We start from the raw sequence: 13361 nt of genomic DNA, 5'->3' as shown, positions 1-13361 counted from the left end.
ATTGTCCCGCGGTTTTTGGTACTGTTCGCACGTACTCCTTTCTTCTGCTTTCGCTTGTACCATTCCTTGGCACGATCTCGGTATTCGTTCAATACCACGAGATTGCCAACGAAATAAATCTGGTTACGTTCGATCCTCGCCTTCTGATTTGTCTGGCACGTGTTTCTGGGTAGCGGTGTTCACAGTTAATCTCAACTCGACGCCACGCTACAATTGGTGATCCCAAAGTTTGGAACACGCCTCAACCTCGGGTCAAATCTTCCAAAGAAGTCAATTTGGTGAGTCTATTATTTATCTATCCACGTCTGTCGTATATTTTCATATTAATTTTTAATATATAATATACACGACATGACGGATAGCGATAAGAATACTATTAATGTTATAGACTCAGACGTAGGCTGCAGCTAATCGATACTTCGTCGAACAGCAAATTCATGGGCTGTAAAGCCCACATGAACGCGTACCGGATCCTCGGCACTTTTTACTCGCGTGACGATAAATTCCACGCTTTATTCGAGAAATTCCCCGTACTCACTAAACCACTCGAGGAGCTTCCATCGGTGACCAATCGTGTGGTACACCACATAGTCACCCGCGGACCGCCAGTCACGGCACGACCTCGCCGACTGGCACCGGACAAATTAGCTTTTGCTAAGCGTGAGTTTGACAATTTACTAGCTACTGGTATTATTCGTCCTTCTCACAGTCCATGGGCCTCTCCTCTACACATGGTGCGCAAAAAGATGGGGTTAGTTGGAGACCATGCGGCGACTACCGAGCTTTAAACGTAGTTACGCGCTTTGATAGCTACCCCATCCCCCACATACACGACATCACGGCATCGCTCAAGGGCACGACTATCTTTTCTAAGATCGATCTGGTACGAGCATATCATCAGATCCCAGTCGCTCTTGAAGATATCGAAAAGACTGCTATCACGACTCCTTTCGGTTTGTTTGAGTTCCTACGAATGCCATTTGGATTACGGAATGCTGCTCAAACTTTTCAAAGGTTTATCGATAGCATTGTACGAGACCTCGATTTTGTTCACGTCTATATTGATGACCTGCTAATCGCATCATCAAACGTAGATGAACATTATCAACATCTTACGCTATTATTCCAACGCCTTTCAGATAACGGAATAGTAGTTAACCCAGACAAATGCGAGTTAGGTAAACGAGAAATCATATTTCTGGGTCATGTTATCAAGCAAGAGGGTATTCTACCTTGTGAGGACAAAGTGCAAGCAATAAAGGAGTACAACGTGCCGTCCTCACTCAAGGAACTGAAGGCTTTTCTCGGTTTGGTTAACTTCTACCGTCGTTTCATCCCACACGCGGCAGAACGGTTACGACCACTAACCGACTTACTACGCGGCAACCCACGCAGATTGGAAATGAACGATTCTGCACGTACTGCATTCACTGAAATCAAAACGGCTCTTGCGCAAGCCACTCTTCTCGCCCATCACGATCCATCAGCCACACTTAGTATAGCGGTTGATGCATCCGATGTTGCTATAGGAGCAGTCATGCAACAAAACATCTCCGGTAGTTGGCAACCTCTCGAGTTTTCTCACGACGCCTTACTGCCACGGAGACGAGATATAGCGCTTTTGGTCGCGAGCTGCTAGCAGCCTACTGCGCCATCAAACATTTTCGGCACGCAGTAGAAGGACGTCAATTCATTTTATTCACCGACCATAAGCCCTTGACGTATGCTTTGCATACCAAGTCTGACCGCTACTCACCACGAGAGTGCAGACATTTGGACTATATCTCCCAGTTCACGACAGACCTTCGTCACATCCAAGGCAAGTCGAACTGTGTTGCCGATGCTCTATCACGAATCCAAATGAATGCAGTTACCCTGCCGGTGCTCGATCTTCCTGCTATGGCCTCCGCCCAAGCAAACGATCCCAGCTGTACAAAAGCACCACACTCTACGTCCCTTCAGTATCAGGAAGTACCTCTAGCCACGACTTCTGGCACCATTCTATGTGATACTTCTACCGGTTTTCCTCGACCCATCGTACCCTCTGCTTATCGCCGTCTCGTTTTCGAGGCCCTGCATGGATTATCTCACCCAGGTATCGCAGCTACATTACGCCTCATCGCTGCACGATACGTCTGGCCGTCCATGAATAAAGATGTTCGTATGTGGGCTAAGCAATGCTTACAATGTCAACGATCAAAGTGCACAGGCACGTAGCCGCCCCCTCGGTACATTCGCTACGCCTGATGCTCGCTTCGATCATGTTCACTTAGACACTGTAGGACCACTGCCACCATCGCACGGGTATGATCACATACTCACGTGCATCGACCACTTCACCAGATGGCCCGAAGCTACACCCATCACGTCTATCACGGCGGAGACAGTTGCTCACCGCTTCGTAGAACGATGGATAGCTCTATATGGTTGTCCCTCGACTGTCACGACTGACCGAGGACAACAATTTGAGTCCGCACTATTCTCCTCACTTACTCGGCTGCTTGGTACGGAACGAATACGCACTACCGCCTACCATCCAGCTTCAAACGGTTTAGTTGAAAGGTTTCACCGGCAACTTAAAAGTGCTCTTCGAGCACACGAAAACGACGACTGGTACGAAACCTTACCGCTCGTTCTTTTAGGTATCAGAACGAGTTTAAAGGCAGATATCCAATGTTCCGCCGCTGAACTTGTATACGGCACGACATTGCGTCTGCCCGGGAATTCTTCACACCACGGAGCAGACCTAATTTCGCTAAATCAGACTACGTCCAACGACTGTCTGCATTTATGCGAACGCTGCCTCCGGTGTCAACTCGAATACAACATCGACAGGTCGCTCTCCCTCGAGAGTTATCTACCTGTTCACATGTTTTCATACGAGTAGATTCGGTACGCAAACCTTTGCAACAATCTTACGAAGGCCCTTTTTCGCGTGATCGCTCGTCACGAAAAGACCTTCAAGGTTGATCGACACGGCCGCGTCGAGATCGTCAGCATTGATCGTCTCAAACCAGCACACGTCGATGACAGTGCCCTATCTGATAACCTGAGACTCAATGCTAGACCTATCAAACCTACTAGCGGGATCCTCAACCCATCTTCAGGTCCCACGCTAGATACATCTGAGACCTCATTCTCACGTCCCAGTCAGCAGCACGCGTCATCTGCAACGTCTACGGACGAGACGACAGTCTCACGTCCAGATCAGCAGACCACGCCGCCCTTGACTTCGGATGAGATTGAAGGCTCACGCGACGCGAACGGGACTATCGTCTCACGTTCCGGTCGCCGAGTACGGTTACCCGTACGCTTCCGCGAATAGTCGCACAGTCAACAACCGATACGGTGTAGGATTATTCTATACTACACGTATGCCACACTCTTCTTTTTTTGATTTTCTTTTTGTTTCCTGAGCCCACGCCTTCGACCATCTCCGCTTGGTTCCGTCGACTTCAGTCAACTTTGGCGAAAGCTGGCCTGATCACCCATGCTCTTGTCAACGCACTCAGTCGATATATTGGTTTCGAATGCTTGGCACACGCTTGGTCTCGAACTTGGTCGTTACGGTCGCTTCTGGTCTTTTGGCTCAACGTGGTTTCGTCCTACGTCTGCAGCGTTTCTGGTGAGCACCTCTACGAACGCAATCTTCAGATTCTGGATACAAACCACTCTCGTGTAGCATACCAACTCAAGCAATAACTACAACACATCGCTCCTGGTACCGTACTCCGAAAACGACCTTCGTTGGCAACTCGACGATCAACGATCGCTTTCCTGTTCGCCAATTCTTTCGTCCTACAATCGCTCGTCAGCCGATCAGTCCCACGATTCAAACCGCTTTTTATCGAAAGTGTAAACCCTTTCTAGCGGGGGCTCCTGTAGTGACTCACGTTTATCACGGGAACACGACTGGTTTAATAAAAACAATTATTATTATAACCAACTGTACCAGTGTTTGTTTTAATGTGCTTTTGTTTAACTGTGCTAATTATAGCCATTTTGTGCTTCCATTACCTTCCATCATTGTTCCGCGGTTTTTGGTACTGTTCGCACGTACTCCTTTCTTCTGCTTTCGCTTGTACCATTCCTTGGCACGATCTCGGTATTCGTTCAATACCACGAGATCGCCAACGAAATAAATCTGGTTACGTTCGATCCTCGCCTTCTGATTTATCTGGCACGTGTTTCTGGGTAGCGGTGTTCACAGTTAATCTCAACTCGACGCCACGCTACAACCATTGTTGGAATTAGATAGTGAGTCTTAAAATTACAGTATAAAACATCAAACAACCGAAATCCTGTAAGTTGTAGTGACAAATAAGTTCACTCCTGAATCATCACTTCACTTTTAGAGAGTGCAAAACAAACTAGAAGAGGAACCTTGTTCTCTCACGAAACAAAGGGGTAGTATGAAGTACTTACTGGATAGTTTGCAATTACCACACTGATACCGCCCTAATGAAAAGAAGATTAAACAACTACAAACTAAAGAGTTGCCGGTGTGAGGAATACAATGGATATCTCACTTAAAGCACAGCGCATCTTTGGAAGCTATATGGATTCGGTGAATAGATTCTAGTAAATAAATGGAAAGTCTCAAAATAGTTCACACGACAGACATACTCCGAAAATCACTTCCCAATGATGTATTCGATTAATCTACTATATGTCTGTCAATGCTTCTAGGCCATAACGTGCCACTATCCGAAGTTCCAGATCAAATCAAACGCAAATTTACTTCACGTTGAAGACTATTTTACAAATCTATATTGTCAGATGATCCGATGCACATCTGACTGCTGTTTGAATTATGTCGGAAATCGCACGAATTATTGTTTTATGTACTTTGCAAATAATGTCATAGGTTTATTTAGGACGATATATTAGAATTGGATTATTCGGAATAATCGATATTTTTCATGGGATATGAATATTTTGTGATGAATAAATAGAGAAAAATTACAGAAAGATTATCCCTCATAAGCAAGAGAATCCTAGATCAATTATCGCCTTAAATATACTAGGTCAACGTTCAGGTTCCATGATCCATTCGCTACTTCAATTATTTGTTTAATAACAATGACTGTTATTGAAACGTCACGGTTACTCATGTCTTCTTTCCAAATAATCCACCATAAGCACCCAGTATTGTGAAGGTTTTGGAGAATTCCCCAAAATCAGTGGTTATTTGGATGGAAAACTGAATTCTCCCCAACCTCACTTGTAGTTTTGGGAAGGTATCACTAGTTCCACAGAGGCTAAGGTTTCTGTTGGAGCAAACATTTTGCGAACAGAGTAGGCAAAACAATAATTCGTGCGATTTTCAACATAATTCAAACAGCGATCAAATGTGTAACTTCAATATGTGATAGTTGAGACTTTCGTTTTTGAAATACAAAAATATATTTTAGCATTTCACTCTTAAACAACAGTTCTTCAACGCATGTCAGTCGGTTCGACAGAAATGTCATAACGTCTAAAATGCAAACCCGAATTCTCCTGACGCTTGACATCTTAAATATGTAAAGCATCTTGATCACATCGTGTCTTGTTTGAAATTGAGCTGAATAAAATATCCAGTGTTTTCCAATCAAATCAAGTGATCGAAAGAACGAAACGTTCTCAGTGCACCAAACCCTCTATATCCTTGATGAAAAGTTGTGTGGCATTTCATGACAGTATACTTAGAAATTAAATAAAATAGATAGTTACAATTATACACAATGCAACAACATTTTTAGAAATGCTAATTATTGGTTTCTTCTCTTAAAGTTGCAAGGTGGATACATATTTGTTTTCACTAAGGTTATCGGTAGTATGAGAGACTTGGTCGTCATTATACTGATTAACTGTGAGCACCAACTAGAGTTATTTAATAAACACTAACTGGTTTCAGTTCCTTTCTTCCAAGTTTACTTGGAGTGAACTCCACTTAATAATGCTGTCCTTACGTCGTTGGTTTCTATGTAACAATCCATCAAAAGGACTAGTTCACTGTTGTTAACAGTGGTAGTTTTAAAGCCAAATACAGAAAGTGTAGTGCCTTCGAATTTCGCCCTTGACTATCTTTATCTAACAGTTTCTACTCCATTAAGTTAATTGTTCAGATTATGAAGATAAGTGTTAAAAAGCCGTTATTTCCGTTATTGAAGTATGGAAGTATTTCCTGTTGGTTTACTTCAAATTTTTCAACTGTTAAGAATTCTTGGCGAATAAGGAGTAAGGTTCATGTGAGGTTATTTAGATGTTGTTCATCACAAAATTTTTCAATAATTTCCTAATGAACACAACTATCCTTAGTTTTAAAAAGGGGTCAGTCAATTCGTTTACAGAAATGCTAAACCTACAATTATACAGATGTGAAGAACTCCAAAAGAATACTAATGGGTGCGTGAAATGAAGATACTACATACTCGATACCTACTGTAGGTTGTGAGACATCGATATATTTCTTCGAATGAAAATGTAAAGGGAGACGTTGTAACGAAGTCCCATGACCTTTGTTGGAATTAGATAGTGAGTCTTAAAATTACAGTATAAAACATCAAACAACCGAAATCCTGTAAGTTGTAGTGACAAATAAGTTCACTCCTGAATCATCACTTCACTTTTAGAGAGTGCAAAACAAACTAGAAGAGGAACCTTGTTCTCTCACGAAACAAAGGGGTAGTATGAAGTACTTACTGGATAGTTTGCAATTACCACACTGATACCGCCCTAATGAAAAGAAGATTAAACAACTACAAACTAAAGAGTTGCCGGTGTGAGGAATACAATGGATATCTCACTTAAAGCACAGCGCATCTTTGGAAGCTATATGGATTCGGTGAATAGATTCTAGTAAATAAATGGAAAGTCTCAAAATAGTTCACACGACAGACATACTCCGAAAATCACTTCCCAATGATGTATTCGATTAATCTACTATATGTCTGTCAATGCTTCTAGGCCATAACGTGCCACTATCCGAAGTTCCAGATCAAATCAAACGCAAATTTACTTCACGTTGAAGACTATTTTACAAATCTATATTGTCAGATGATCCGATGCACATCTGACTGCTGTTTGAATTATGTCGGAAATCGCACGAATTATTGTTTTGCCTACTCTGTTCGCAAAATGTTTGCTCCAACAGAAACCTTAGCCTCTGTGGAACTAGTGATACCTTCCCAAAACTACAAGTGAGGTTGGGGAGAATTCAGTTTTCCATCCAAATAACCACTGATTTTGGGGAATTCTCCAAAACCTTCACAATACTGGGTGCTTATGGTGGATTATTTGGAAAGAAGACATGAGTAACCGTGACGTTTCAATAACAGTCATTGTTATTAAACAAATAATTGAAGTAGCGAATGGATCATGGAACCTGAACGTTGACCTAGTATATTTAAGGCGATAATTGATCTAGGATTCTCTTGCTTATGAGGGATAATCTTTCTGTAATTTTTCTCTATTTATTCATCACAAAATATTCATATCCCATGAAAAATATCGATTATTCCGAATAATCCAATTCTAATATATCGTCCTAAATAAACCTATGACATTATTTGCAAAGTACATAAAACAATAATTCGTGCGATTTCCGACATAATTCAAACAGCAGTCAGATGTGCATCGGATCATCTGACAATATAGATTTGTAAAATAGTCTTCAACGTGAAGTAAATTTGCGTTTGATTTGATCTGGAACTTCGGATAGTGGCACGTTATGGCCTAGAAGCATTGACAGACATATAGTAGATTAATCGAATACATCATTGGGAAGTGATTTTCGGAGTATGTCTGTCGTGTGAACTATTTTGAGACTTTCCATTTATTTACTAGAATCTATTCACCGAATCCATATAGCTTCCAAAGATGCGCTGTGCTTTAAGTGAGATATCCATTGTATTCCTCACACCGGCAACTCTTTAGTTTGTAGTTGTTTAATCTTCTTTTCATTAGGGCGGTATCAGTGTGGTAATTGCAAACTATCCAGTAAGTACTTCATACTACCCTTTGTTTCGTGAGAGAACAAGGTTCCTCTTCTAGTTTGTTTTGCACTCTCTAAAAGTGAAGTGATGATTCAGGAGTGAACTTATTTGTCACTACAACTTACAGGATTTCGGTTGTTTGATGTTTTATACTGTAATTTTAAGACTCACTATCTAATTCCAACAAAGGTCATGGGACTTCGTTACAACGTCTCCCTTTACATTTTCATTCGAATAAATATATCGATGTCTCACAACCTACAGTAGGTATCGAGTATGTAGTATCTTCATTTCACGCACCCATTAGTATTCTTTGGAGTTCTTCACATCTGTATAATTCTAGTTTGTTTATATTTGTATAATAACCTCCTGTATATCATTATTATTCTGTCTTCTTTTTTGGGGTTGCTGATTTGTGTTTGTTATTTCTGACTTGGTCTTATTAATTTTTATATGTAATTTCCTGTTTCTTTATCGTGTTCCTCTTCCTCAGTGCAACATTTTTGAGTAACCTCTCTGTCTTGAGAAGCTATACGAAATCAGTCGACATCGTCTGCCTTTTAAGAAAGACTGGCTGACTGCATACCTCAACTAAATGTCTAAAATAATATTTACATTTTCAAGCATTACGGAGCTTGCTAGAATGTGCAACAGTAGTCAGGTTTCTGTACCTGACAGTACAATTAATCTATAAAGGGAGTAATTCAATTCGATGAATGTTAATGGTTAAGTAACCAAAATAAGTAAGACAACGACAAGGGTAAATAATTGACATACTTAACGCCCCACTGTTTTTGACTCCCGAAGAAACTAACTGGGCGAACTTCTATGTCCGGTCTCCTAGTACGGAAACGTACATCCAATATTTCAACAGGATTAACCGTGACATGAAGTAAACGCATGCACCCATTGTTTAATTACGAAACTTTGCTTTAGTGTAATTGTGTATTCTTATCTACTTATTGCTTACGGTCGGCTTCAGAGGGCATATTTTTACTGATGAGTGTAATTAACTATGCAGTTAAAACTGAATGTACCTACTACCTGGTATTAACTTCGACTATTTAGTCTTAGTTTGTCTAGTTTTCTCATTTCTTGGTATTTTAGTGCTTCCGCATGTTATAAAAATATTGGTTTTTGAATATTCGAAACCTGAAGCCGAAGCAAGTGACAATGACACTTCGCCAGACACACTTGTACATTGTTTTAATATTCTAAGACTCAAAAACACAAGAAGCACTTGTTGTGGTAGTTAAATAACCCTGGTAATATCTGAGAATTACGCATTCAAAGAGTGAACACAGACATGTCTCCACCGAACATAACACAGCAATCAGGACAGTACATATTTAGTCAGAAAAGATACCATACCAGTGCTCAGAAATATATTGGACAGTACAGGCTTTCTGGGAGGACAAAGTGGAGTAAGCGGTTCAATTCCGAGGAACAATATTAATCAGATCAAGAACAATATTCTTTAACACATCAAAAGCATGCTCAGCTTTCTCGTAAGCTGATTTGGACTGCTCATATGCGGAAATAACAAGGCTAAGATCTTGTTGCGTTTGCAATGACTTTTGCTTCAACCTTTGTCGATAACGTTTTGACGCCTCACGATTAATCTCACGACGTCGTTTCGAATGAACATTTCGTCTAACATTTGACAAGATAAGATCACTTGTGTATGAATTTGACTTTAAACAACCAGTGTTGAGAGATTCTCCGAGTAACTGAGGCATGTGGAAGTCAGTAGGTTGTGGTAAGTAAGGAATCGCGTTTGCATCAGTGCAGCCATCATACAGCAACTCAGAATCAGCCTCTGGACGACGCGTCTAGAAGGAAATATTAGTAAACAATAAGTTTACCGAGTAGTCAGCAACGAAATCGAGAACGTCCTCTGGCACAAAATCAGAAAGGAATGAGTCACAATCTCTCCCAGAATCCGGGCTTCGGCTTGTTGATATGTCAGATAAGAAATCTGACAAACATTAGTGAATCAAGTGACGTACCTGAACAACTGTCAGGACTTTCACAACTGCCCAATACATCTGAGCACCCAGATTTGACCGAAGAATCAGTAGTGACATTGTAAAGTGGAGAAACGAGACCAGTACTCCAGAGAGGAGTAGTGGTCCCCAACAGAGATTTTTGATATAACAAGTCCATAGTTTATTAGCAATACAAGAGGGGTCCATTTTTGTTTCCTTGGGATCATCATGGCTACCTGAAATGCGAATGAATAAGGAATTCGACATTTTACAAGCTCGCACGTCCGCGCGAAGAGTTTCGAATTGTTCCAGTGGCAATAACTACTCCATAATTTGCTTCGTACACATACTTCAATAAGTCGCAGTTATGGAGGGGACGGAAATGACTGATTAAAAGACCGTCCAATGCTCAACATCTGATGTACCCAGTTTCATTTTCTAAAAGTGGGAAAGCCAGTTTGTCTGTATTAGTGCTGAAAATGTTGATGTTTCAGTTGATTCAAATTTCCTTTTGAGCGTTTTTGGAGTGTCCTGGTAAATTCTCTGTTTTGAAAGATAAAGTGGGGGATATCTGATGCAAATTTATCACCAATTACTTTAAAATCTGAATAAGTTGCCCATGATCCTTCTACATGACAACAGAAATGGATTTACTCAATCCGGTCCAGCATCATAAGAAGGCTTTATGATTCCGAGTATCAACTTATTTAAGGTTCTTCGAATTTTTTCCAACAACTCACTGCTTCTTTTTAGGTAAGGATTGACCGTTTGTATTCAGTTCTCCTTTTCTAAGACGGGCGAATACTGTATACAAAGTCAAAATGGTTTTAGAATCGACATAGCCAAAGACCACACGTAATGAACATATGGATCTATAACCTTCGGCGGCAGTGTGCTGTAATTTCTAAGTCTTGGCTAACGATGACTCCAAATTTATTGCGTGTCTGGACAACAGGTGGCTCACTATTATCCACTGTGTATGTATATGTATCATGGTGACCAACATGCACCATAATGCACTTGAATGCACTTGTCTGTAACTGCTGAATTTTAGACCACCCAGATAATTTAACCAGGTCATTCCGAAGCTCTAAACTATCGCCTGTATTTTTGATGGCTCTCCCTATCTCAACATCGTCAGCATATAACAAAACCTGTGGTGATAGGAGATTAAGAAGGTCGCCTACATACAGGAGGAACAACAGTGGCCCTAAAACTGTGCCCTGAGGCACTGTGATAAGCAGTTTCCCAAATAGACAACCTCGGGTTCACCCGTACACTTTGTTGACGCTCAACTAGAAAGTCCTTTATCCACAATAATAAATTTCCTCCAACCCAACATTACTTAACTTATATAACGGCCGGTTGTGAGGACCTTTGTTAAAAGCCTTGCTGAAGTTAATGTAAGCTACATCAACAGGCAAGCTTAACTGTGGTGACTTCAACATGCCCGAAACTTGTTGGTTCCCAGTCATGGCGCCAAAACGTTACGAATCATTTGTTGAATGTTTAGAGTCAGCATGTCAGGGGCCCTACCAGACATCCAAATATCTTGGACTTAGTCTCTACCAGTGGCCTCACCCCCAACACTGTGTATATTGGAAACAAGTTTCCAAGTAGTGATCATAACATTGTCATATATAGCTTTAATATTAAAACCACAACCGGTAGACGTAAAACCATAATTCTTCGTAAACCTATGGCAAGGTTGATTAGAACAACTTTTACGATTACCTAAGAAGCATTAATTGGGGAACTTTCTTTACTGCAAACAATACCGACACACTAACCAATATATTATATCACAACATTAAAAGTATCCTCAACAAAATCGCAGCTTCAGAATACTGGAGATCTAAGTTCTCTAAAGATCTGTATATATCGGTCGGCGACTTCAAAGGCACTGTACTCGATTCCACAATTTTGATGCCTTTTCCTCTTTAGTAACGTTGACAGAAATATTTTTCTGAACAGAGGCAATACGTACACAAGAAACGATCGCACAGAAAAAACGTGCTGTCCAACTTAATAATAACTCCTCTGCACTCACCATACTACTCCAAAATAAATTTAAACGCTCTAAATCGAGAGGGAGTATATTTATTAAAGGCAAACAAGTATACGAAGATCCCAAACTTGTCACAGAATTATTTAGTGAAAATTTTCGTTTCTCACTAACTAGCGAAAAACCATTTAATGATTCAAAACCAATCCCAGTAACTCCCTGTGAAATTACTAATTTAGAATTCAATGTACAAAATATCTCCAAGGCAATAAGTACATTGAAACACTCCTACACTGATGGACCAGATGGTATTCCGGATAGCATGCTAAAACGTGGAGGTGATGATATGCGTGTTTTGCTTCTCAAACTATTAACGATATCACTCTCTTCAGCGTGTTACCCTACTGCCTGGAAAACTACACATATCATTCCCAAAATTAAAACAGGACCTGAAGCAAACGTCGAAAATTACTGTATCTCTACAAAGCAATATTTAGGCTCTCATTTCTAATCTCCTGTTCAACTATGATCCACGACCCAGCCTATACACTGCTTACCGTAAAACACCAAAAACGAATGCGTTTTTTTTACAGTATGGTATAGTTTATTGTGGAACAGGTTGCCAATACTTATCCGTAACTGTGACACTTTTGCCAGATTCAAAATGCTAATAGCCCTATTACTAGACTCTAATGAGCTTCAACTTTTCTTTGAACTCCCGCCCGCCAACGAGGTACATTATTATGAACCGCCTAATATCTAGACGGAACAAGAATGTAACGAGCCCCATTGTAATTATTATGAATATGAATAAATTAGAGAATATATGGTTTGTTCTTTCTTGTTATTCATTGTTTATTAACCATGGCCTTATGCTCATAACCCTCACTTTCACTTTCCAAATCCCCCTAATGTTTAAAGACACATTATTCTCCGTAAGTATCATGTCCTTTTTTATTTTAAGTAGACAGATAACTCATGTCTGTAGGGCAGAACATTTTGTTTAATTACGGCTCCTTATGGTCTAGTCGAATGTCACGAATTAATGGTATTAATGCTGGTTTATTGGGCAAAATCCCCATTAAATCGTGTTTAGAACGCTGAATTGGTTTCACTTCCTACTGGGTATTCATATTACAAGCAAACTAGACAAGTCGCTAAAAACGAAGCCTGCTCAAGACCTTATAAAATCTTCAAAAAAGGGCTCAAATAGTTTCGCCAAAAAAGGAGACAGCCGTTTGTGTATCAAAATATTGTTTCCAGCACTATATTTTAAAACTACACACAATCCCACACCTTCAGCTGCTTTCTGGTCTACCTCCATTTGTCAGTTGTTTACCCACTGATACCTTGTTTACACTCATTTTCCTCAACATATTAGCATGCTCT

General features: G+C 40.5%; 2 protein-coding genes across 2 annotated transcripts; one reads left to right on the top strand and one right to left on the bottom strand.

Annotated features, from left to right (window-relative positions):
- Window positions 1-4158, top strand: MS3_00003593 (uncharacterized protein). The gene has a single exon (XM_051211429.1). It carries the CDS (start codon window positions 713-715, stop codon window positions 1637-1639), a length of 927 nt encoding a protein of 308 aa, XP_051071486.1. The 5' UTR covers window positions 1-712; the 3' UTR covers window positions 1640-4158.
- A 4277-nt stretch (window positions 4159-8435) lies between these two features.
- On the bottom strand, window positions 8436-10371 carry MS3_00003591 (uncharacterized protein). Its single transcript, XM_051211427.1, has 4 exons — window positions 10240-10371; window positions 9989-10203; window positions 9845-9957; window positions 8436-9811 (listed from the first exon to the last, which is right to left on the bottom strand). Exons 2-4 carry the CDS (start codon window positions 10143-10145, stop codon window positions 9413-9415), a joined length of 669 nt encoding a protein of 222 aa, XP_051071485.1. The 5' UTR covers window positions 10146-10203; window positions 10240-10371; the 3' UTR covers window positions 8436-9412.
- Window positions 10372-13361: the final 2990 nt, after the last annotated feature.

This window comes from Schistosoma haematobium, chromosome ZW (assembly GCF_000699445.3).
Source record: "Schistosoma haematobium chromosome ZW, whole genome shotgun sequence".
Classification (NCBI taxonomy): domain Eukaryota; kingdom Metazoa; phylum Platyhelminthes; class Trematoda; order Strigeidida; family Schistosomatidae; genus Schistosoma; species Schistosoma haematobium.
The sequence above is the reverse complement of the archived record's forward strand: the minus strand, read 5'-3'. Positions and strand labels throughout refer to the sequence as shown.